This window comes from Sturnira hondurensis, unplaced genomic scaffold, assembly GCF_014824575.4.
Source record: "Sturnira hondurensis isolate 20B ecotype Veracruz unplaced genomic scaffold, ASM1482457v3 Scaffold0005329, whole genome shotgun sequence".
In the NCBI taxonomy this organism is placed as follows: Eukaryota; Metazoa; Chordata; class Mammalia; order Chiroptera; family Phyllostomidae; genus Sturnira; species Sturnira hondurensis.
The window spans coordinates 760,346-787,276 of record NW_028077960.1 but is presented as its reverse complement, the minus strand read 5'-3'; the positions used below and the strand labels follow the sequence as shown (position 1 = coordinate 787,276).

At 38.7% G+C, this 26,931-nt stretch overlaps 1 protein-coding gene across 2 annotated transcripts in view; it reads left to right on the top strand.

Annotated features, from left to right (window-relative positions):
* Positions 1-26,931, top strand: part of PEAK1 (pseudopodium enriched atypical kinase 1) — a 206,666-nt gene that overhangs the window by 157,137 nt on the left and 22,598 nt on the right. For both annotated transcript variants that reach the window (XM_037046965.1, XM_037046964.1), the window contains exon 4: positions 13,051-13,796. In XM_037046965.1, coding sequence (XP_036902860.1) covers positions 13,051-13,796 — 746 coding nt within the window. The remainder of the gene's footprint in view (positions 1-13,050; positions 13,797-26,931) is intronic.

Sequence of the window (26,931 nt, the reverse complement as noted above, 5' to 3'; positions counted from 1 at the left end):
GGTATACAAATGAGAGCAAATCTCTGCCCTCAATGAGCAATCCTATAGGGAATTTAGACAGAGACACAAGTCAAGTGCTTAGTGTTCACGGGATGTATCTGAGGAAAGAGAGGTCAATTTTGGGGAGTAGAGTAAGAAACACTCTTCAGAGACAGAACATTTAAAGGTAAGAGGAAAGGGAAACCATTCCTGGAAGAGGATCAAGGTGAGCACAGACAGACAGAGCACGAAGCAACCAAGAGTGCTGGAGCAACTGCAAGCAGTTTGTTAGCTCTGACTTTAAGACGCAAAGGGAAATGCTAGAAGAGAAAGAGGTACAACCAGGGCTGGGTCATGAAAGGCTTGCAAAGAAAATTCTATCTTCAGGATCAAATTCAAATTAAGTAGAGGGATGCCATGTTCAACTTTGGCATTTGAAAAGGAAAAATCTCTAATGGCTACTGTGACGAAGGAGGCGAGACTAGAGACGGTGGTAACAGGAGACTGGCACAGTTGTTGGTTGGGTAAGGATGACAAAGAGGTACTGGTGCATTTTACTGTTTCTAACCTTTATTGCACTTCAACTGAAAGATCTTAGTCAGCAACTGGAAAATGAAAGTTTGCTGCAACGCATACTTCTATCATCTTCTAAGTAAGCTATGGTTTTGACTTCTTAAAATGTCTTTTAATAAAAGACATTTTTATCAAATGTCTTTTCTGCATTTATGCCGGTCTTCCTCAATCTTGATTACTGTAGTTTTGAGGTAAGTTTTGAAATCTGGAAATGTGAATTGTCCAACTTTGTTATTTTTTCAAGACTTCTTTGGTGGGGAGGGGAGACTCCAGATCTCTTATACTTCTATATGAATTTAGGATCATCCTGTCAATTTCTGCAAGAAAGTCAGCTGAGATTTTAATAGGGATTACAATAAATTTTTAGATCAATTTGTTAGTATTTTCATCATCTTAACATATTAAGTCTCTGATCTGTAACATAAAATGTCTTTCCATTTTTTTAGATCTTTAATTTCCTTTTGCTAATATTATTTGATAGTTTTTGGTATATAGGTCTTACACTTCTTTTGTTAAATTTATTTCTCAATATTTTATTCTTTTGATGATGTTGTAAATGGAATTGTTTTCTTAATATTTATGTTGTTCCTTGCTAGTATATAGAAATACAACTGGCTTTTATATTGATTCTGTATCCTGTAACCTTGCTAAACTGGTTTATTAGTCCTAATAGTTTTCTGTTGGTTTCTTCGTTTTCATATATATATAAGATATGTCACCTGTGAATAGAGATAGTTTTTCTTTTTTTTCCCCACTGTTTATCCTTTTTTTCTTTCCTAATTTCCCTGGCTAGATCCTCTAATATATTGTAGAATAGGCGTGACAAGAATGGAAATCCTTGTCTTGTTCCTGATTTTAGGGGAGAGGCACCCATTAAGAATGATATTACCTCTTGGTTTTTCATAGGTACCCTTTATCAGATTGAGGTTCCTTTATTTCCCCAGTTTGTTCAGTGTTTTTTGTCATGAACAGATGTTGGATTTATCAAATGTCTTTCCTGCATTTATTGTAGTGATCATGTGAGATTTATTTTGTTCCTTTATTCTGTTTATATGGTATTTATGTTGGTTTTCAGATGTTAAACATTGCATTTCTAGGACAAATACAACTTGATCATTGTGGATAGCAGTGATTTTTCAACCAGTATGCTGCAATAAGTTTTTAAACCTACATTACCTGACTACTTAATCAGGGGCACTGAACTCTTTTCCCTTAGATTGTCAAATTTAAAAAATGACAGCCAGCACAGCAGTAGGGTTCCAGTGTGAGTACCTTGTCTTGAACCATAAATATATAGGTCATATAATAGAGTTTTGTCTTAATGGCCACCTTGCATAATAAGGTTGCATCCAGTTGGTTAATTCTTGGTACCAGAAATCCTTGCATAATACAAATATAGGCACCTGATCTTTTGAAAAGTAACTTTGGAGCAAAAAGGGTAGGTAATTACTATTATTTTTTTAAAAAATCAAAAATTATGCTTTTTTTGTCAGATCAGCAAAAACAAAATGTATATTTGGTATGCCGCAGAATTTTATTCTTTTTCTTAAAGATTTCATTTATATATTTTTAGAAAGGAAGGGAAGGAGAGAGGGAGAGAAATATCAATGTATGGTTGCCTCTCGTGCGTTCTCTGTTTGGAACTGGCCTGCAACCCAGGAATGTGCCCTGACTGGGAATCGAACTGTGATCCTTTGGTTCGCAGTCCCGCGCTTGCCACAGAATTTTAGTAGTAAGTTCATATGTGGCATGAGATGAAAAATGTTGAAAATCACTGGTATGTAGTCTTTTTTATATGTCTCTGGATTCATTTTGCTAGTATTTCATGAGGATTTTGTGTCTATATTTATAAGGGATATTAGTCTCTAGTTTTCTTGTAATGTCATTGTCTAGATTTTGGTATGTAGGTGATATTGACTGCATAGATGTCAAGTTAGGAAGTGCTTCTTCTCCTTCTATTTTTTGGAAGAGTTTGTGAAGGATTGGTTTTAATATTTTTAAAGTTTGGTAGAATTCATCAGTGAAGCCATATGGTCTGTGCTTTTCTTTTGGGGAATTTTTAAAGTTAGTAATTCAGTATCTTTCTTTGTTATAGGTACCTGTACAAATGTACTACTTTTTCTCTTTCAGCCTTAAATATTTATTCATTTAGCCATTCAGGAAATATTTATTGAGCATCTATTATATTCAGGTCCTGCTCTTGACATAAAGCTAGAACAATGAATAAAACAAACATCCAGGGCCTCTTGGAGCTTAGCATTCTCAGATTCTTTCTCTTGTTCACATACTGCCTATATATACATATTTTTTATATTTATGTATAATGTGTAGCTCTAATCCTTGTTTAAAAAATTGCTGCATGTCATTGGTGGAGAAATGGGGTTATGAAGTTTGCTATATACAGGATGGGGAAAAGTAAGCTTACAGTTTGTATAGAACATAATACCAATAATTAAGAATGCAAGAATAAACTGGTAGGTATTCTTGCATAGAGTTGTATACATGGGAAGTAGAATATATTGTAATTATAATCAGTTTATATTGGTGCTTTCTCTTGGCATTGCCGTTGCACATATTTTTAATAAAACAATCACCATCTTTATTCATTGTCATCCTCAGGACTGTCAGTGCCTTCCATTTTGTCTGACCAGTAGGAGCATGAATTCATTTCCTAAGACTACTATAAAAAGTACCATACACTGGGGGTTTAGAATAAGAGGAATTCATGCTTCCACGCTATTGGAGGCCAGGAGTCAGAAATCACGAAGTCGACAAGACAGTGCTCCCTCTGGCACTTTAGATAGATTCCTTCCTTATCTCTTTTAGCATCTGCTGATGGACATCGGTCCTTCTAATTTTTTTTAACTATTTTTTTACTGTTGTTCAAGTACAGTTGTCTCCATTTTTCCCACACCATTCCCCCCAACCATCCCCCACCTCCCACCCTCAATCCTATTTCCCTTTGACTTTGTCCATGTGTTCTTTACACATGTTCCTGAAAACCCTCTCCTCTTTCTCCCCCCTTATCCCCTCTCACCTCCCTTCTGGTTACTGTCAGTTTGTCCTTAATTTTAATGTCTCTGGTTATATTTTGCTTGCTTGTTTCTTTTATTGATTAGGTTCCACTTATAGGTGAGATCATATGGTATTTGTCTTTCACCGCCTGGCTTATTTCACATAGCATTATGTTCTCCAGATCCATCCATGCTGTTGAGACGGTAGAAGTTCCTTCTTTCTTTCTGCTGCATAGTATTCCATTGTGTAAGTGTATCCTAGCTTTTTGATTCACTCATTTTCTGATAGGCACTTAGGTTGCTTCTAACACCTATTGTAAGTTGTGTTGCTGTGAACATTGCACTGCATGAGTTCTTTTGAATTGGTCTTTCACTATTAGAGTATAGTCCCAGCAGTGAAATTGCCTGGACAAAAGGCAATTCCATTTTTAGTTTTCTGAGAAAATTTTGTACTGTTTTTTACAGTGGCTGCACCAGTCTGCATTCCCACCAACAATGCACTAAGGTTCCCTTTTCTCCACAACCTTGCCAGCGCTTTTTGTTTGTTGATTTGTTTATGATGGCCATTCTGATCACTGTGTAATGGTATCTCACTGTGGTTTTAATTTGCATCTCTCTGATGGCTAGAGATGCTGAGCATTCTTTCTGAGCCCTCTCTATGTCCCCCTTGGAGAATTGTCTGTTCAGTTCCTTTGCCTATTTTATAATTGGGTTGTTTGTCTTCCTGGAGTAGAGTCATACGAGTTCTTTATATATCTTGCAGATCAAACCCTTGTGTGGGGTGCCATGTGCAAATGCATTTTCCCATACAGTTGGTTCTCTTTTCATTTTGCTGATGTTTTCTTTAGCCACGCAGAAGCTTTTTTAGTTTGATGAAGTTCCATTTGCTCATTCTTTCTTTTATGTTCCTTGCTGTACGGGACATATTGGTGAAAATATTGCTAGATAGAATATCTGAGATTTTTCTCCCTATGTTCTCCTCTAGGACTTCTGTAGTATTATAACTTATTTTAAGTCTTTAACCATCTTCAGTTTATTTTTCTATATGGTGTGAGTTGGTGGTCGAGTTTTATTTTTTTGCATGTTAGCTGTCCAGATCTCCCAGAACCATTTGGTAAAGAGGCTATTTTTACTTCATTTTATTCTTCTGCCCGTTTGTCGAATATTAATTGACAACAGAGACATGGGTTTATTTCTGGTCTCTCTATTCTGTTCCATTGACTATGTGTCTGTTCTTATGCCAGAATCAGGCTGTTTTGATTACCTTGGCCTTGTATAATATAGTTTGATATCAGGTATTGTGATCCCTCCTACTTTGGTCTTCTTTCTCAAATTGCTGCAGCTGTTCAGGGTTGTTTATGGTTCCATAAAAATTTTTCAAATGTTTGTTCTATATCTGTGAAATATATCATTGGTATTTTAATAGGGATGCAGTTAATCTATAAATTGCTTTGGGTGGTATGGACATTTTGGTGATAATTCTTCCAATCCATGAACACGGTACATGCTTCCATTTGCTTGTGTCTTCCTTAATTTTTTTCCTCAGGGTTGTGTAGTTTTCTAAGTACAGGGCTTTTATGTCCCTGGTTAGGATTATTGCTAGGTTCTTTATTTTTCTTCTTGCTATATCAAATGGGATTTGGGGTTTTTTTTTTCCTGATTTCTGTTTCTGTTATTTCATTTTGATGTAAAAATGCCTTTGATTTCGGAATATTGACTTTGTATCCCCCTGTGTTGCCAAATTAACTTATTAGGTCAAGTAGTCTTTTGGTGGAGTCTATAGGATTTTCTATGTACACTATCATGTCATTTGCAGACAATATCAGTTTTGCTCCTTCCTTTTCAGTTTTGATGACTTATTTCTTTTTCTTGTGTGATTGCTGTGTATGGCTAGGACTTCCAATACTATGTTGAATAGAAGTGGTGAAAGTGGACAACCTTGTGTTGTTCTTGACTTTATTGGGAAAGCTTTTAGTTGTTTACATTGAGTATGATGTTGGTGTAGGTTTCTCATATATGGCCTTATCATGTTGAGGAATGTTCCCTCTCCTCCCACTTTGCTGAGTGTTTTTATCAGAAATGAATGCTGTACCTTATCAAATGCTTTTTCTGCATCTATTGATACGATCATGTGGTTTTGTCTTTTGTTTATATAATGTATAATGTTTATTGATTTGCAAATATTGTACCATCCTTGCATCCCTGGGATGGATCTCGCTTGATCATGGTTTATGATCTTTTTAATTTTTTGCTGGGTACAGTTTGCCAATATTTTGTTGAGGATTTTTGCATCTGTGTTCATCAGCAATATAGGCCTGAAGTTTTCTTTCTTTGTTATGCCTTTATCTGGTTTTGGGATTAGGATATAGCTGGCTTCATAAAAAGAGTTTGGAAATCTTCCCTCTTCTTGAGTTTTTTGGATTAGTCTATAAATGATAGGCATTAACTCTTCCTCAAATGTTTTGTAAAATTGTCTTGTGTAACTGTCTGGTCCAGAACTTTTCTGTGCGAAGAGGTTTTTGATAATTGCTTTGTTTTTATCTGCTACTATCAGTCTGTTTAGGATTTCTGCTTCTTCATTCAATTTTGGAAGATTATGTAATTCTGGAAAGTTCTCCATTTCACCTAGGTTTTCAAATTTCTTGGCATATAGGGGTTTTTTTTTAAAGATTTTATTTATTTATCTTTTAGAGGGGAAAGGAAGGAGAGAGAGAGAGAGAGAAACATCAATGTATGATTGCCTCTGCTGTGTCCCCTGCCAGGAACTGGCCCACAACACAGGCACGTGCCCTGACTGGGAATCAAACCGCGATCATCTGATTTGCAGGCCCGCACTCAATCCACTGAACTACACCAGCCAGGGGGCATATCGTTCTTTGTACTGATTTCTTACAGTTCCTTGTATTTCTGTGGTATCAGTTGTAATCTTTCCTATTGCATTTCAGATATTGTTTATTTGGGTCCTCTCTTTCTTGATGAGTCTGCTTAAAAGCTTGTCAATTTTGTTTTTATCATTTCAATGAATCAGCTCCTGGGTTATTGATCTTTAGAATTGCTCTTTTATTGTCTGTGTTGTTTAATTCTGCTCCAATCTTGGTTATTTACTTCCTTCTTCTCACTCTGGGCTTGTTTTGTTGTTGTTCCACTAGTTCTTGTAGATGTAACATTAGGTTCTTTATTGCAAAATGTTTCTATCTTCTTTAGGTAGGCCTGTATCTCTATGAACTTCCCTCTCTGGACTGTCTTCACTGTGTCCCATAAGTTTTGGACTGTTGTGGGTTCATTTTCACTTGTTTCCAGAAACATTTTGATTTCTTCCTTGATCTCACTCTTAACCCATTTATTGTTTAATCCATCTACTCAGTCTCCATGAATGTGAATGTTTTTGCGTGTTTTCTTTGAGGTTGGTTTCTAGCTTCAGTCTCTTATGGTCTGAGAAAATGCTTGATATGATTTCAATTTTCTTGATTTTCTTGAGGCTTGTTTGGTGTCCTATCGTGTGGTTTATTGTTGGGGACTGCCCTGCCTGGTTTCAGAAGCTGTAACCCCACCATGGCTAAGGCTGAGTGAGCGACCTTCAGACCATAAGCCACTAAAGAGACAAAGTGTATCTCCCTGGCAGGAGCACCACTTCTGCTCCTTCATCCATAACTGGCCCTCAGTGCTTGATCAGTTGTTAGCCAATGAAGGGTAAGATTCCCCAAGGGGAGAACGACCTAACACAGGCATGAAAATGTGGAGGCCCCAGGGAAGGACTTGGGGGGCTCTGGAGAAAGGGGATGATGAACCCTCGCTCCTCAGCTTTGACGAAGCCTGAGTCCTCATTTCTCCTAATTCCTTGGCTATCTTGCCTCCTGCCTGACTTAAGCCTGAAACAATGACAGAGGGCAGCGTGGCCCTGTGCTGGAAAGGGTGGGCTCCTCAGGCCTGAGAAAGAATATATAAAATCCTGTGAAGCCTGCTTTGCTAAGAATGCTCTTAGTTAAATGATAAAGGCCCAAGCAGGAAATGAGTTTGTTTCCCAAAATTTTGTAGCCCTTTAGCTAACAGACCCTGACTCAGAATAAGCCCTAGTAGTTCTTTGTGTGTTATTTATTGTTTGATCTTTACTGCCTGACAATGATTAATGAGTTTTACCTGTATTCCTGTACAAATTAAACCGAATAAAAGCCTGTCTAGGCAAGGGTCAGTGCACTCTCCCCTTGAGAGGGTGGCCAAGCCACTCTGAGGTGCTCCCACCTTGAGAGAGTAGCCATGTGGTCCCTTTTCCTCCATAGGACTCAGTAGTCCGTGTGAATTTGTCTCGAATCCCATCCATAACGCCACGGGCACTGCAGACTGGTGCCCACGTCAGTCTGTCTCTGAAAATGTACCATGTGCATTTGAAAAGAATGTGTGTTTTGCTCCTTTGAGATGAAGGTTATATATATATATATATATATATATATATATATATATATATATATATATAACCTTCAGTTAAGTCCATTTGATCTGGGACATCACTCAGTGCCGCAATATCTTTGTTAATATTTTGTTTGGGAGATCTATCCCCTATCCCTTGTTGACAGTGGGGTGTTAAAATCCCCTACTTTTAAGTATGTCTCTGTCTATATCTTTCTCGAAGTCCTCCAAGATTTTCCTTATTTATTTGGGTGCTCCTGGGTCGAGTGCATATATGTTTTTAAAGCTCATGTCTTTTTGATAGATTCTTCCCTTAAGTGTTATGAAGTGCCCTTCTGGGCCTCTTTTTATGGTCTTTGTTTTGAAGTCTATTTTGTCTGATACAAGTATTGCTACTGTGGCTTTTTTTCCCTGTTTGCTTGGAATATTTTTTTCCAAACCTCACTTTCAGTGTATATAGGTCTTTGTTCAGAGGTGGATCTCTTGTAGACAGGACATGCATGGGTCATGTTTTCTCATCTATTCAACTACTTTGTGTCTTTTGATTGGGGCATTTAATCCATTTACATTTTAGGTTATTATTCATAGATATTTACTCATTGCCATTTTATTCCTTTCATACCTGTGTTCTCTCTCTCTCACTCTTTTTCTTCCTGTTCTTAAAGCAGTCCCTTTAACATATCCTGCAGAGCCAGTTTGGTGGAGGTGTATTCTTTGAGCCTTCTTATGTCTGGGAAACTTCTTATTTCACCTTCCATTTGAGTTGAGAGCCTTGCTGGATAGAGTAGTCTCGATTGCAGGGCTTTGGTTTTCATTACTTGGAGTATTTCTTGCCATTCCCTTCTGGTTTGGAGCGTTTCCATTGAGAAGTCAGCTGCTAGTCTTATTGGGACTCCCTTCTATATTACTTCTTATTTCACCCCTGCTACCTTTAAGATTCTCTCTATGCCTTGTAATTTTACCATTTTATTTATGATGTATTGGAGTGGGCCTCTTTGGGTTCCTCTCGATTGGAACCATCTGTGCTTCCTGATTTGTGTGACTTTTTTTCTCATCAAATTAGGGAAGTTTTTCATTACTACTTTTTCAAACAGGTTTTCTATCCCTTGCTCTTCTTCTCCTTCTGGTATCCCTATTATATGGATATTATTATGTTTCACATTTCCTGCAGTTCCCTCAATCCCTCTTCATACTTTTTGAGTCAGTTTTTCTTTTATTGCTGTTTCTGGGATTTTTTTTCTACTTTGACCTCCAGCTTGCCAATTCAATCCTCTGCTTCATCTAGCGTGCTTTTGATTCTTTGTACTGTGTTTTTCAATTTAGAAATTGTATTCTTCATTTCCTCTTGCCTCTTGTTGATAGTTTTTATTTCCTTTTTCATGTTGATATAGTTTGCAGTGAGTTCCTCGTAGTTTCCCTGTAATTTCTGGTAATTCTCAGTGAGCTCATTGAGCTTCCTTATAACCATTGTTCTGAACTCAATATGTGATAGTTGACTTGCCTCTGTTTCACTTAGCATTCTTTCTGAGGCTTCCTCCTTTCCTTTCATTTGGGGTTTGTTTCTTTATCTTCTCACATTTTTTCGTGGGACTCTTCTTTTTAGCCTCTGCTTCTTAAATTGATCTGTTCTGACTCCCTGAGTTTGTGGTGTGAACGGGTATAGTAGGAGACCTGTGAGATTCAGTGGTTCAATCGTTGATCTCCTGAACTTGATGCTTTTGGGATGCCCTTTAGGCTGTTTATGTTGGCTCTCTGGATGTAATTGGGTTTTGATTGTTGCTGGGTCATTCTTTTGTGAATCCTTCTCTGTAGCTGGTTGACTGAGGGTCAACCCACCACGTCTCATATGCTGTTGTACAGGTGCTGCCTGAACAAAACCACAAAGCCCGGGAAACAAACCCACATCCACAAAAATATCTTTCCTCCCCCAATCCCAGTAACAATAGCAAATGAACCAGTATTAATAGGGGTGTAAAGAGATTAAGACTATTATAAGAAATGAGGGAAGTAAACTATACTATAAATTCTAGTGACTTAATATGCATAAACTTGCTGGACAAGAAATGAATGTTAAAAAGCTATACAGAAAAAAAAATATCACTAATCACAGAGAAGACCACAGTGGATTTGTCTTGGTAGACTCTAGTATTTACCATTGTTTTTTCTTTCTGGATCCACCTCTAGTGATGTTAGATGTTGAGCCTGTCTGATGTTAGGCAGCCTGCTCTGAGACGGCCAGAAATATGCTGACTATAATTGTCTCCTTCAGTTTTAATCTAGTCACTCCGTACTCAGCTGTCAGTCTTAAACTCCATAGGGCAGGGCAGAATTCCTCCAGGGGTTGGGGCTATTGTTTCCCCTCACGCTGCTGCTCGGAGGAAAGAGTCTGCCTGAGCAGGATGGCTGCTGCTGTATGGGGGATGACTCAGGACTATGATACCCGAGGCCACTCTCTCAATTCTTTGCCCAAAGCCTCCATCCCCAGTCTCTCAAGCATCTCTAGTCTACTGTCCCTCCCCTTTGTCAGGGATGTACTGTCTGTGGCTGTCTCCTTCAGTTGTTAATCTAGTTAGTCTGTACTCAGCAGTCAGGCTTAAGCACCACAGAGTCAGTGCAGAGTGTCGGGAGCAGGACTGTTGTTTCCCCTCAGGCTGCTGCTGCTCAGAGGGGAGTGGTCTGCCTGAGCAGGATGACTGCTGTGGTATGGAAGCTGACTCAGCACCAGGAGTTCAGCATCTGTTCTCTCAGTTCTCTCCCCAAAGCTTCCATTCCCAGAGTCTCCTCAGGCATTTCTAGCCACTCTGCCCCCGCCTTTGCAGGAGCCCTGGGTAAGTAGCTGCAAATGAAAATTTGTGCATTGGCCCTTTAAACTGCTCTTTGTGTCTCTAGCCATCTGTCTCTGGCAGAGAGCAGCCCTGTTTCTTTTCACCACCAGTTGTTATCTGTGTGCTTTTTGGTCTCTGCTGCTCTAGGCTGGGCATTCCAGCTTAAGAGTTTAGACCCCATTCTTAGAGGGATATCTACCTGGCTGCTTACTTATCTCTCTGGCACTGCTGCCTCTCAGCCCCTAGCTAGCCCTCTCAAGTCTCTACCACACTCCTTACCAGTCAGTTAGTGCTGAAGATGATTCTTCTGTTTGTCCGGGGTTGTAAGGCTTCTCTGTCACTATTGTTCAGTTGTTTGTTATGGGTGATTTGTCCACAGTTTAGTTGTAATTCCAAATTGGTCCTGGGAGTAGGTATGTGTGGCTTCCATTCACTCCTCTGCCATCTTGCCCCCAATCCTTGGAATTCTTGGCTTGCACCTGCATTACTCCAGTCTCTGCTTGTGTCATCACCTGGTGTTCTCCTTGTATGTGTCCTCCTTCGTATCATTTTGCTTTTATAAGGGCACCAGTCATATTGGATTAGGGACCACTGTAATGACCTCATTTTAACTTGATTACCTTGAAAAGGACTCTTTCCAAATAAAGTCACATTCATGGATAACAGGGGTTAGGACTTCAACATGTTTTGGGAGAGGAGACATAATCCAACCCATAACAGAGCACTGTGCTCTAATTCTGATGAGCTATTAAGTGGTGGCCTCAGTAGCAATACTAATTTTAATAGCTTTTCCAAAAGTTTCATGGTATATTTCTTTGTCTTCAAAAAAAATAATGCTCCTTCTTTGTTATACAGTAAGCCCCAAGGTATCATTGATCACACACATATGCATTTTATCATCTTGTAAGCATAAATACTGGAAAGGAAGCAGAGGTTATTGATTCTATACATAGGGCTTGTCTAACATTCAAAAGTACAATCTCTCAAGTCACAGTTTATGTACCCCTCAAAATAAAACAGTATTACATAAGAGTTTGTGAATGATGTTTAGGACAGCTGTTGATTGTTCATATATACTACAATCACAGGACTCTTCTACATAGACCAGTTTAAGCAGTGCCAGAATCCATTTCTGTAGTGAAATAAAAGAGCATGATTTAAGAGATTGTATTCATGTTTGTTAAATTGGAAATGGCAAGTGCTGTATAGAATATAAGGTAATGTTGGAAGAAAGTTAAAAGAACAGCTTGGTATCTTCTGAGCATCTGTCTCGTGGTCTCATTGCTAGTTTCAATTGTTTTTAATAATACCCTCAAGTATTTTTTTACTCATAAATGCTGTTATCTCTACTCTGTCACAACACACTTGTATTAATATCTTTGACTCCTTAGTATTCTAGTGTGGTAAATACAGTACTCTTGTGGTTCAGGAGTAGAGAACATGGATTCCTTTTGAAAACCTAGTCCATCACCCTGTTCTTCTGGCATAAAAATGCTGAGACATTATTCACATTTATTCTTCCCAGCAAGTGTTGAGCTCTGCCTTTTATATTTAATTATTTGTTCATTGGTTGTTTTCTTATGTCATTTTGAATTAAGGCATTGACTTTCTATTGGGTTGGCCAAAAAGTTCATTTAGCTTTTTTCCATATGATTGCTCTAGTAGTGCTTAGTTGTTTTTAACTTCACTTGAAATAACTTTGTTAGATAGTATTGTGACAGCTGTCAGATCAGTGTGCATTTTTTAAAAAAACTTGTCAAAATTGGTGAATTTTTGTGTAGCCATTTTAATATTGAAGATGGAAAAAAGCAACATTTTTGGTATATTGTGCTTTATTACTTCAAGAAAGTTAAAAACACAACTCAAATACAAAAAAAAAAGATTTGTGCTTTGTATGGTGCTGTGACTGATCAAAAATGGTTTGTGAAGTTCCTTGGTATTATTGACATTTTGCCAGATAATTCTTTTCTTTGGGGCTGTCTGATGCATTGGAAGATGTTTAGCAGCACCCCTGGCCTCTACCCACTAGAAGCCAGTAGCAGTAGATAGCCAACATACTCAAAATATCTAAATCAATAAAGTTATTGGTGAAGATGAAAAATGTGTCTCTGATTTTACAGAAAAAAACTAAACAGACTTTTTGGCTAACCCAATACATTCTTATGACACCCTACCCCTTTTTGGTTAAGTTTTAATTATGTAGCAATAATGAAATTTTTAATTATTCTTTTTTTCTTTCTTTTAAAACAATTCAGGGCAATCTAGAGCAGCTATGATACCTCCCAAGCATCCACGGCAGCCTAAGGGAGCTTTGGATGATGCCATTACCTTTGGAGGGAAAACAAACCAAGAAACACCTAATACTTTCCAAATTAAACCACCCCCACTGCCAAAGAAAATGATCATAAGAGCCAATACAGAGCCAATCTCCAAAGACCTCCAAAAATCCATGGAAACTAGTCTTTGTGTCATGGCTAATCCCACCTATGATATTGATCCCAACTGGGACGCCAGCAGTGCTGGCTCTTCCATCAGTTATGAACTCAAGGGACTAGACGTTGAATCGTATGACTCCTTGGAGAGACCTTTGCACAAGGAGCGACCTATCCCTTCAGCAGCAAACAGCGTCTCCAGCTTAACCACTCTCAGTATTAAGGATAGATTTTCCAACAGTATGGAGTCCCTGTACAGTCGATGTGGCCCCTCTTGGACACAGGGCCGAGGTATCCAGAAGCCACAGAGATACGCACTTTATCGAGGACTTGAGAATCGGGAAGAAGTGGTAGGAAAAATCCGAAGCCTTCATACAGATGCCTTAAAGAAACTGGCTGTTAAATGTGAAGACCTCTTCATGGCTGGGCAGAAAGACAAGCTCCGTTTTGGGGTGGACAGCTGGTCAGACTTCAGGCTAACCAGTGACAAGCCATGTTGTGAGGCAGGTGATGCAGTTTACTACACAGCTTCATATGCAAAAGATCCGCTTAATAACTATGCAGTCAAGGTAAGAAAATATTATAAATCTGATTTTAATCTTACTGAGCATACTGTTAATCAGGATTGGTTTGTTCTTCTCTCCTTCATTCTTCCACTCAGCCAAAAGTTATTGAGCATCTACCTCATACCAGATATTGTAATAAGCCAGGGGTCTTGTGTATTATCCAGAGGAGAAAACAGACATGTAAAGAGAATAACTTACAACACATGTTACTGAATAAGATAAAGGTAAACACCATTCTGTGGGAGTTTAGAAGAACCTTAACCCAGACACTAAAGGTCAACGAATTCTTGAAGAAGGTAATTCTTGAGCCATGATTGTTTGCAAAGGCTGCTGTCCAGATGAAGTCTGTTGCTATGTGCCTGCCACCTCATGTTTCTTTATTCTGTAGGAAAAAAGAGACCTTAGTCTTTCTCTACTCAATAACTCCTCTGCTTGATAACTCTTCTGCTTCCTCCAGAAACATTTTTCTAGAGGAAGTTAACCAATATTTGTTAATGTGCCAGGAACTATGTTATTGTTGTACAACTTATTTTTCACATCAACTTTATGAAGTTAAAATCTTTTTTATCCATTTGGCAGATAAGGAAAATAAAGCTCAGAGAGGTGAGCTAACTTGCTTAGGGTCACACAGCTAGAAATTAGTAGAACTAGTATTTAAATACCAATCTCTGACTCCAAAGCCTATAATTTATTCATTATGTCACATATTAGTTTCTTAAATGTATAATGCCCATTCCAAACAACCCACTTCTTTAAGAAGGCTAAAACTCAACATCAAGAATTCTTGTCCAGTTATCCAGTTACATTCACTGTAATAGTAAGCTATAGACTTTATCAATGTGATAAATAAAGCATGGTCTTTGCAGTCAAAAAGATCCAGGTTCAGATTCTGGCTCTGCCAGCTTTGTCACAAATTGCTACTCTGAGTCTCAACTTCCTCAACTTTAAAAATGTATGGTAATAGTATCTATGATGCTGTTTGGCTAAAGAGAACAAAATGTCCCTGCTAAGTATTCATTTCTTTCACTGTCCCTTAGTTTCTTCCAATGTTACTTTAAGACAGTAATAGCATGTGAGCCTCAATTTTCTCTTCTTTCAGATGTTTACAGTGATAATCTACCTTGTGGAACTGAGGTTAGGGTCAAGTGAAATAATGCATGTGAGAGTGTTTAAAAACACAAAGCTGTATGTATATTCAAGGTAAGGTCTCCATTCCCATAGTCCCTTTTTACTGATTCTATACACTAGTCCAAAAGCAATTAACATACTGAATGACTTCTTTGTGTTACTTTGGCTTAGAAAGGCCAGATGTTATCTTAATAAATTAATGGATAAGGTAAACTACTAGCTTTATCTATCAGAAGAGCATGTATACCTGGACCAGACCTTGGGCTAGCTGTCGTCTGCAGTTGCAGCACCTATACAATGGAACTGTCTAATGGCCCTGGCAGAGTAACCCTGTGGCCCAGCCTCCACTTTTTAAATTAAACTGAGGGGTAAACTACGGAGAGAGAATCTGAATTTGAGTTAACATATTACTGTGGAGTCTGAAAAGGCATTTTGAGAGTCAGTGTAGCACTAAAGAGCTGTTATGTCAATTAGGGTTGTGGGACCTTATCTATCTTGGGCCTCTATTGCTACAATATAAGCTCATCAATGCAGGATGAGTACCTATTACAGAAAGGAGCATCTGTTATTTCAAAACAATTGAAAAGCAGGGTTTGACTAACTTTATGTATTATTGTTGTGCAGTCTTGTTCTTTCCCAAATCAGTTATCTGGTATTGATTTCTTTGCTTATAATGATGCAAAAATAATCTCCAAAGAACCGGTGGCAAGTAGTTACACATGGGGATTTGTTGGCATATTTGGGAAAGGGTGTTTTACACTAAATGGTGAATATAAATGTCTCTTTGAAGACCGTTTGGGCTTTTCTAAAAGTACCCAATTGATAGTACATGCTTAGAGAAGGAACTACTAAGACACTGCCACCACTTCTTTTGCAGAGATAAGCAAAAGACTAGCGGATGACTCATACTAACAACTTTTTAGTGCTTGTCTTCTTAAGAGATCTTTTCCATGCTAATGGAATATAGAATAGGCTAACTGGTAACTTTTTTAAATTCATTTTTCAGTTATAGTTAAAATACAATATCATATTAGTTTCAGGTGTAAACATAGTGATAAGACTTGTATGTACCTTATAAAGTGATATTCACTGACTCCTGAGGGTCACAGACTGCAAATTGTGGTCCTTCTGCCTGGTGTTGATCACACCAATAGGACAAGACATTATTCAGTAAAGCAAGTCAGAAACTTTATTCTTTGGCCAAGGAAGGGAGAAGGGTGAGCTAAGATCTCTTACTCTCTAATAAGGGGAATTAGTAAAATCTTATAGGATGGGGGGCAGGAAAGATAGATGGTTTTAGGGGTACAGATTCCTGAAGAAGGGTAGAGAATTTTCAGATTTACAAGGTAGCATGTACAGTTCCTAAACATCCTTGCAACATGCCTAGCCAAACATCTTATTGCATGTCTCATTTTAATGTTAAATCTCCACCCATGGGCATGATTTTTACTATGCTAATGAAGTGTGGCCAAAGTTCTCTTGAAGGGATTTTAGGCTCCGTCTTGGATCTTTTTCAGCACAAATGGGTTTCTCAGTGGAGGTCCTCAACTTTCTTACTGATTTCTGCCCACAGGCTTAGTTAGCCCTGGAATTTCTGCCTTTTCTTGAGAAGTTCAGCCTGCTATTGCCAGGGAATGTGTTGATGAAAATACAAGAAAATCAGTATAAGTTTGAACCTTTTTAAATTTATCTTTAGAGGGGAAGGGAAGGAGAGAAGGAGAGAAATATCAATGTATGGTTGCCTCTCGTGAGTCCCCTGCTGGGAACTGGCCTGCAACCTAGGCATGTGCCCTGACTGGGAATTGAACCGCAATCATGTGGTTCACAGGCCCGAGCTCTATCCACTGAGCTACACCAGCCAGAGCAAAAATCAGTATAAGTTTAAAGATTAACTAATGTGGCACAACTCAGTGACATGATGACACCAGTAAGTCTAGTAGTAGTATTGACTATATTCCCTGTGCTGTATTTTACATCCCTGTGACTATTTTTATAATTGGCAATTTGTGGTTCTTAATCCCTTTTGTCATTTTACCCATCCCCCCAACTACCCTCCCATCTGTCAGCCATCAGTTTGTTTTCCTATGAGTGTGGTTCTGCTTTGTTTGTCCTTATATTTTGTTTTTTTTTGTATTCCACATATAAGCACATTCGTATGGTAGTTGTCTTTCTCTATCTGACATTTTTTACTTAGCATAATACCCTCTAAGCCCATGCATGTTATTCTTTCTTATGGCTGAGTAATAGTCCATTGTATATATATCCCACTTCCTTATCCACTCATCTGTAGATGGACACTTGAGTTGCTTCCATATCCGGGCTATTATAAATAATGCTGCAGTGAACACAGGGATGCATATGTCTTTTCAAATTAGTGTCCTAGATTTCTTCAGATATATACCCAGAAGTGAAATTGTTGGGTTGTGTAGAGTAGTTCTATTTCTCATTTTTTGAGCAACCTCCATACTGTTTTCCATAGGGGCTGCACCAATTTACAATTCCACCAACAGTGTATGAGGGCTTTCTTTTCTCTACAGCCCCCCTAACACTTGTTTTTTTGTTCATTTATTGCTGAAAGCCTTTCTGAAAGATGTGAGATAATATCTCATTGTGGTTTTAATTTGCATTTCTCTGATGATTAGTGGCACTTGAGATTCTTTTCACATATATAAGGTCTGTCCATAAAGTATCTAGCCATGCACTATGAAAAATAGAGACACTTATTGAAGAAGATACAAGATACAGGAAACATTGTACATAGGACAATGACATCTCGGTTCCCTTCAAAGTAGGTACCTTGGGACCTCACACAGTTCTCCCAGTCACCATCAGCTGCCCCATTGTATTTTCCTTAATCTCATCAGTGTTCTGAAATCTCCTCCCTTTCAAAGGTGATTTTAGTTTTGGGAAAAGCCAGGCATCACAGGGTGCGAACCTAGAGGCTGTAGGTGGGGCTGAGTCACCTGGGTGATTTAATGTTTCACAAAAATTTCTGCATGAGACACGAAGCATGTGTGGGCACATTGTCGGGATGAAGCTGCCAATCACAAGTTGCCCGTAGCTGCAACCTTCTGAATCATCTGAATAGTTTCCGCAGAGGACTGTTCAGGCTTAATGCAAAATTTGATGCAGATTCATTACTCAGTCATTATGATTGTGGTGGTCACACAGTATATACATGCTTTCTCAACTGCGTCTACCACCCCCACTGATTAGTACAGTGGAGTCATCATTGTTCATGCATGGGCATTCCAATCCACTCTCCTTGGCTGCCAGGTTACATCGATGTGGTAGAAACCATCCTCATTATATTAACAATGTTTGGACTTATTTCCAGACAGACCTCATATATTGGCCTCTTTGGAGAAAAGATCCTTGACCCATTTTTTTTCATTGAAATGTTTGGGTATTGTCCAGTTTTCCTGACCCCATTTATTGACTAGAATGTCTTTACCCCATTGTGTACCCTTGCCTCTTTGTTGTACATTAATTGCCTACATAAGTATGGATTTATTTCTGAGCTCTCTATTTGTTTCATTGATCTGTCTATTTTAATGCCAGTACCATGCTGTTATGAATACTATAGCTTTGCAATATAGTTTGATATCATGTAGGGTGTTACCTCCAACTATGTTCTTCTTTCTCTTGGTTGCTGTGGCTTTTCAGGGTCTTTGTAGTTGCATATACATTTTTGGATTATTCTAGTTCTGTGAAAAAATCCAGTGGTATTTTTTAAAATATTTTATTTATTTATCTTTTAGAGGGGAAGGGAAGGAGAGAGGAAGAGAAACATCAATGTATGGTTGCTTCTCGTGCATCCCCTGCTGGGAACTGGCCCCTGCCGGGAACTGGCCTGCAATCCAGGCATGTGCCCTGACTGGGAATCGAACCGCGATCGTCTGGTTCGCAGGCCCGAGCTCAATCCACTGAGCTACACCAGCCAGGGAATCCAGTAGTATTTTAATAGAAATTGTGTTGATTTGTATAGAATTTGTGTTGAAATTGTATAGATTGCTTTGGATAATATGGGCACTTTATTAACCTATGTTATATTTATTCCTAGATATATTTTAATGTACTTGTAAATGGGATTGTTTTGTTAATTTCCCTTTCTGGTAGTTCATTATTGGTGTATAAAATGCAACCATTTCTGAATATTTATTTTATATCCTGCTACTTTACTGTATGTCTTTCTCAGTTCTAGTAGGTTTTGGCTAGAATTATGGGGCCTTTATATACAGTATCATGTCATCTACATATGACAGTTTTACTTCTTATTTCTGATTTGGATGCCTTTTATTTCTTCACTGATTGCTGTGGCTAGGACTTCAAATACTATGTTGAATAAGAGTGATGAATCTCATTGTGATTTTGATTTGCATTTTCCTGATGATTAGTGCTGTGGGGCATCTTTTCATGTGTCTGTTGGCCATCTGTTTGCCCTCTTTGGAGAAGTATTTGGGTCCTTGGCCCATTTTTCTGCAAGATTGTTTGTTTGTTTTGATGTTGATTTGTATGAGCTCTTTATATATTTTAGATATCAGATATATCATTGGCAAATATCTTCTCCCATTCAGTGGGCTGCCTTTTTGTTTTGTTGATTATTGTTTCTTTCTTTTTTTTTACAGTACAAAAGCTTTTTAGTTTAATGCGGTCACATTTGTTTAGTTTTGCTTCTGTTATCTTTGCCCTAGTATACATATCCAGAAAAAAATATTGCTAAGACCAATGTCAAAGAATATATTCAAAGATTTTATTACCTGTGTTTTCTTCTAGAGTTTTATGGTTTCAGGTCTCAAATTTGTCTTTGATTCATTTTGAGTTTATTTTTTGTATATGGTATAAGAAAGTTGTCATTTCAGTTTTTTTAATGTATATGTCCAGTTTTTTTAACACCATTTATTGAAAGATTATATTTACTTTGTTGCATGTATTCTTGCCTCCTTTGTCATTGACCATATAGGCATGGGTTTATTTCTGGGCTCCCTATTCTGTTATATTGATTTATGTGTCTGTTTTTATGCCAGTACCATGCTGTTTTGATTATTACAGCTTTATAGTAAGTATAACTTGAAATCAGGGAGTGTGATGCCTTCAACTATTTCTTTTTCCTCAAAATTTTTTTGTTTGCTCTGGGGTGGTTTCATATAAATTTTAGAATTGATCTAATTCTGTGAAAAATGCCGTTGGTATTTTCATAGGGGTAGCATTGAATCTGTAGATTGTTATGAGTAGTCTGATTTAGTCTGAGGCAAATTTTCTCTCTAGCTGTGAATCTCTGAAATTGCACAAGGCATGTGCTTCCAAAATACAATGGTAGACAGGCATAGGATAGGCAATCCTTCTCTAAAAGGGAGAAATTGCAAGGAAGGATGGGGTGATGATTCCAAAATTTAGCAAGGCAGATTCCTTCAGATCTTAAGGTTCAGAATAATTCTCTTTGATTCACAACACTGCCCTCCAGACCCATGGAGGTGGCAGCATCATCCCCATAGCTCTGCTAGGTATCTTGCTCCTTTGGCTCTTTACTAGTATCTCTGCCAGAGTGGTCTACCCCTCTTGCCTCCTCATGCACTGGGCAGCGTCATCCTGTCCTTCCATATCTGGAGAGACAGTCCTACCCTTTCAAACAAAGGAGGAAGCAAGTTTGCCCCCCTGGACCTGTGGTGGCAATAGTAGCCTCGATGATCTTTGGAACACCTTCAGGGTCATTCTTCCCTTTCCTTGAAGCACTTTAAATGCTGAATGGCTCTAGGGTCCAGTCCTGTAGGATCCAAGAAATCCTATAAGTTTCCTTCATTGCATTCTACTTTCCCAGTCCTTTTATTTTTAAGTATATTTTATTAATTATGCTATTGTGGTTTTCCAGATTTTTCCCTCTTTATCCCCTCTCGGCTCTGCACCCCTCAACCCTCCAGCATCCCCTCCTTAGTTCATGTCCATTGGTTGTACATGTAAGTTCTTTTAATTCTATTTCCTATACCATTTTTGACCTCTCCCCATCTATTTTATGTTTATCAATTATGCTTCTTATTCCCTGTACCTTTCCCCCCACACCTCCTTTCCCCCTCCCCACTGAAAACCCCCCATGTGATGTCCATTTCTCTGATTCTGTTCCTGTTCTGATTGCTTAGTTTTTGTTTTCATTGTTTTTTTTCTTTTTTTCTTTTTTTTAGGTTCATTTGTTGATAGTTGTGAGTTTGTTGTCATTTCACTGTTTGTATTTTTGATCTTCTCTTAGCTAAGTCTCTTTAACATTTCATATAATAAGGGCTTGGTGATGATGAACTCCTTTAACTTGACCTTATCTGGGAAGCACTTTGTCTGCCATTCCACTGTAAATGATAGCTTTGCTGCATAGAGTAATCTTGGATGTAGGTCCTTGCCTTTCATGATTTCAAATACTTCTTTCCAGCCCCCTTCTTGCTCTTCCTCTTCTCCTTCTGGAACCCCTATAACTTGGATATTGGAGGGTTTAAAGTTATCCCAGAGGTTCCTAAGCCTCTCTTCATTTTTTTGAGTTCTTGTTTCTTCATTCTGTTCCAATTGGATGATTATTTCTTCCTTTTGTTCCAAATTGTTGATTTGAGTCCTGGTTTTCTTCCTGTCACTGTTGGTTCCCTGACTATTTTGCTTTATTTCACTTTGGGTATCCTTCATTTGTTTTTTCATTTTGCAACCAACCTCAATCAGTTTTGTGAGCATTTTGATTACCAGGGCTTTGAACTCTCCATCAGATAGGTTAGCTATCTTCTCATCACTTAGTTCTCTTTCTGGACATTTGCTCTGTTCTTTGATTTGGGCCCTGTATCTTTGTCTGGGTGCACCTTTTAAGCTGTGGGAGGGCCAGGCCTTAGGTATTCACTAGGGCAGGGCAACTCTCCTTTCTGTACTGCAGCACTGTTTGGTGGGGAGGGGCCAGGGAGGGAACAGTGCAGCTGGCCTGCTCAGCTGTAGCCCACTTTCCAATAAACCCTCATGTGAGGCCGGAGTTTCTCCCTCCATGGCAACCCTCACCACAGTAGTCCACAGTCAGCTCTGAGTCTCAGTTTCCAATTCAGCCAGCCCGCCCTCGAGGTCCACCACCTCTCAGGGGGGGTCTCTCTGTCCACAACCTTACTAGTCTGGTTGTTCTGTTTGACTGTTTCTTTAATTCCTTGGTTGTCAGAGTCTCATGCAGTTTGATTTTCTGGCACTTCTGGTTGGTTGTTATTCTCCTTTAGGTTGTGTAAGGAAATGAAGGGTTTCTATCTACGCCTCCATTTTGGCCCGAACTCCCTCTCTGTCCTTGCAGTTCAAAGTTACAGTGCTTTCATTGGTTTAATTCCATCTCTATTTGTGACTCTGCTGAGATGGCTAATTGAGTCCAGGAGTCACACCCCTGAACTCGATCAAATGGTTGTTCAGCCATACCCTTAAGGTTCTCTTTAGAACAGCTTTCTTGTTTTCTGCAGTATGGATGGGCTGAGAATTTTCCCAGTCTTCAAGTTCTGGCTCCCTAACAATTCCTTAAGGCTTTAATTCTTCTCTCTCCTTCTGCATTTTACTATAAGCAGTTAGGAGGAAACAAGCCACTCTTTTAATGCTTTGCTTAGAAATCTTTCAGTTAAATATCCAAATTTCATCATGTAACAGGTTTCAGCCAAGGGAGGGGGGGCCCAAATAGGGATTTATAATGGGGTCCAGAACTCGGTGTCCAGAAAATATTAGAAAAATAAATATATAAAGGATGCCCTTACTCCCACAGGTCTGAGCTGGGGGATAGGACGCATGAGCAGGGCCATTGAAAGCTGTTTTACATAGCAACAATTTTGCAGATAACCTCTAGAACAGTCATTTAACATGTCTATAACCTTTATCTGGTTTCATAGATATGTTAAACAGCCATGGCCATGCTTTGAGCCATGGGGAGGGGAGTGACATCCACCCATGATGTAACTGGGAGGCAACTCCCCCTGGTTACAGAGCATGTGTAAGAGCTTGGAGATCATTGGCTCCACACCACAGGGCCACACCTGCCCAGACTTACTATGGCAGCCCAGTAAAGCTAGAAAAATATGGGAATGCTGGCAGCTGTGGCCAATTAGGAGTTGGAAATGGGGCTGCAGAGGAAGATTGGCGCTGGGATTTAAACCCAGGGATGGCAGCCATGTGGGGCCGTTTTGGGACCACACGGCTTGCACAGAGAAGAACCATGGACTTCAATTTCTTTTTCTTATATATGGTACCCCAAACTGGGCAGAGGAGGAAGGAAGGATTGTGTTTGTGGATGTTCTAAAGGACTTTGGGATCTCAATGAACACATTAAGTCATTACTCTTAAGTTTGTGTAACTCTTTAAATAAATAATCCCTTTCCTTTTCACGAATCTCTGGCATTGAGAGGTGTCTTACTCTGGTGGTGGGCAAGGCGAACCTAGTATGGGTGGGAGACTCCTGGAGCTTGGGGGGGAGGGCATTTATTCAGTAATAATATATCTTTCACCACCCTCCACCAGGTCTATTATAACAATCACAAAGTTCTACCTTCCAAAAAATACTAGAACATAGTTTAGCCAAGTTCTTTGTCATTTATAAGAAAGATTACCTTTTCTCCAGTTTCTAATAACATGTTTCTTGTTTCTATCTGAGATCTTTCCAGAATCATCCTTAATGTTTATATGTCTACCAAGAGTTTATCTATGCATCTCAAAACTCTTCTAGCTTGTACCTAATTCCAAAGCTACTTCTATATTTTTGGGTATTTGTCACAGTGGCCCCCCACTTCTTAGTCTGTTCAGACTGCTGTAACAAAATACCATAGACTAGATTGCTTAAACAACAGAAATTTACTTTCTCCCAATTCTGCAGGCTGGAGAGAGGAATCTCTTCCTGGCTTATCTGCAGCCTGGCTTGCAGACAGCTGTGTCTTCTTGTAGGGGATTGAGGGTTAAGGCTGGGGAGAGAGTATATCACATTAGGGGTTAGGGCTTCAAAATACGACTTTTGGGAAGACACGATTCCATGCATAACTTATTTTTTTAGTTCAATGTGAGTAGCTGTATTATTTTTATTGGTCTTAAAGAAATGACAGCACAGATCTATAAAAGCAGATTTGGAGTCAGCTGACATGGGTCCAAATTCTGAATCTATTGCTGTGTATTCCCAAGCAAGTCATATGATTTGCCTTTCTGGGTTTTCACATGAATTATGCTAACTGCCCTACATACCCTATAAGATTGTTATAATACATGTGTTTATGCAGTGAAACTGCTTTTGTAAACCATAAAGTACATGTAGAATATAATAAAATAATGCTTATTGTTTTTAATAGTAATGGAAAAGTACTGCTCAACATTCTTTAGATCACTCACTATTATTCTTTAATATTAGGCACAGGCTTGAGCATATTTAGATAGGTTCTTCACTTAGAAATTTTTTTCTCATTACTTCAAAGATGTAAATATCTTTCCTTAAAATGATGAGAGAAAGCTACTAAATGCTAACATCCTCAAGAATTTTAGCATTGCCAACAATTGGGTGCAAACTTAGTGACTAATATTAAGGAAACAGTTTAATAAATGATGATTCATCAGCCCAGGGAATTTTTGTAGCCATTACAAATTATAATTATGAACACTACATGAATCATGAAAAGAAATTTGTGAAATGTCACATGAAAATAGCAGAATGCCAAATAATATGAGCATGACTTTTTAAAAACTTGACCTATAAAATGATAATATGAAAATAATTCCTTTGTTAGAATGCCAATAATTATAGGTGACTTTTTTTCTTTTTAAAAAGTTATGCCATAATATCTTTTTCATGAAAAAACTAAGGAATTAGAGATTTTGAATCATTTAACACTGACCTTTGTGAAGACAGGTATCCTTAGTTATTCAACTCTGTAGTCCCATCCTCTAGCACAAATTATAAATAGCTTCTGTTTTCATGCTACCCAGCTCTGCACACACTCGACCTTTGTCTGGAGTGCTCTTCTGGGAAGAGCATTGTCATCTCTAGGTGACCTATTTCAGAGTCACCTGAAGAGTTCTCATTAAAAATGTAGTTTTCTCTGCTACATCCCATCTCTGGAAATGAGGCTTAGGAAACTGTATCATTATTAACAAGCATCCCCAGGTTCTTCCTACAAACAAAACTTGAGGACTATTATAATATAGTGTTTAAGAATTTGGGTTTTTAATTCAGACAGGTCTGGGTTTAAATTTGTGCTTTAGCAACTTACCAACTTTGTTATATTGGCCCAGTTACTTGCCTTTTCTAAGCCCAGTGTCTTTATATTTAAGTTGAGAAAATATTTCATTCTTCTGAAAGTTGTGAAATATCACAGGAGTCATTGTACAAAATGATATATATAGTGCTCAGAGCATCATTTGTCACCAAGTAAGCATTCAGTAAGTGGTAGTTGTTTATTCCTCCACTCTATTTTCATGTACCTAGAAAGCTCCTATGTTTTCTTAAAGAATCAGGCTCTGAATTTCTTCTCTGATCTACTGAGAACATGTTGACACCTCCTTTCTGTGTATCCACTGTGTATCTAGTGGATTTCTCTATCACTGTGCTATATACAGTTACACAGTCATACAGTACCATCATCATACAATTAAAGTAACATGTCTCCCCACCCCACTATTATTAATTCTTATGTTCTTATTATACTATTAAAATTTAATATTCTTACCATTAGATAGCATTATATACTATCTAATATGTACATGGTAGACAGTCAATATTTCTTGACCTTTTAGCAAATATTTACTGTATAAACCATTGTGATAGCTGTGTGGGTTTGTTACTGGCAAAACAGAACACAAAAGAACATAACTTTTGTGGTGGGACTGGAACCCAACCACTGGATTCGAACCTGAGACACTCAGAGTGGAACAGGGAAGCAATCTGTCTGCCCACCATTATAACTGCAGTGGGATTCAAACCCACTTTTGGGGATGCAAAAACAAGACAAAACAATCGCATGAGATAAAAAGACACACTGGCTAGGAAACAAAATCTACCTGGGCAGGGTGAGAGACAGCCTCACTGGTCACGCTCATGGCGAAGCAGATGTTCGAGTTTGACTGCTTGATGAGCCCAGTTCATGGCTACTTCTTGCTATGTCCTGCATCTATACGGACATAAAGGGTCCCATCAGAGTCACCATGAAATGTTACTGGCATTGGGGTTCTTGGGTTCCTTAAGATAGAAATCTAGAGGAAACCCCATAAAAATTTTTGGACAGATTTTATTACATTTATGCTCCAGCACAGGGAGGCAGCACTGAGGAAAAGGTCATCCTTCCTGGCTGTGGGGATGGCTCTGCTTGGCTGCTTTTATAAGCTGGGGACAAAGCAGGCTTGTGCAAAAAATTGACTTTTGAAGAAGGCAGGCTTGTGAAGTGTTCAGGGAGTAGAATTTGGCGGGGGCAAGGGGCAGTGTTCACTTCTTTTTCTATAGGGTTGCTTGGCAGCTATGTCCAGGCTTGCCCTGTGGGACCCTAGATGGTGGTGTTGCTCATTAGCCCCATCCTATGAAGGTCAAACCTTGGTCAGCTGCATGCAGGTCAGTAGTTTAAGCAGTTAGGAAGGAGATAAAATCAACTACCTCTCCATTTTTTACTAGAAGTAGAAGCATGGTGACATTTGGGGGGGGGGGTTGGTCCAGCAATCCTGGCCATCTGACATCCTTGGGATCCCAGGCCCTAGTCCCCGTGCTTTCTTAGGTTTACAGAAATGCATGGGACAGAGGCATTGCCCTCAATGAGCTTATATTACAGTAGGAAACAAAAAGGCGTAAGTAACCCTTAAACAAAACAGTATAATAAAGATTCACAGTGGTATGTGGAGATGAATGAATGAATGAGAGAAGTCATTGTTAACTTACCTCAGTGCCAATAAAAAGGGGCTTCTTCTGTCTACTTTTTAAAAATTTTATTCATTTTTAGAGAGAGGGGAAAAGAGGGAGAAAAGCATGTATATGCGAGAGAAACACTGATCAATTGCCCCTCTCACGCCT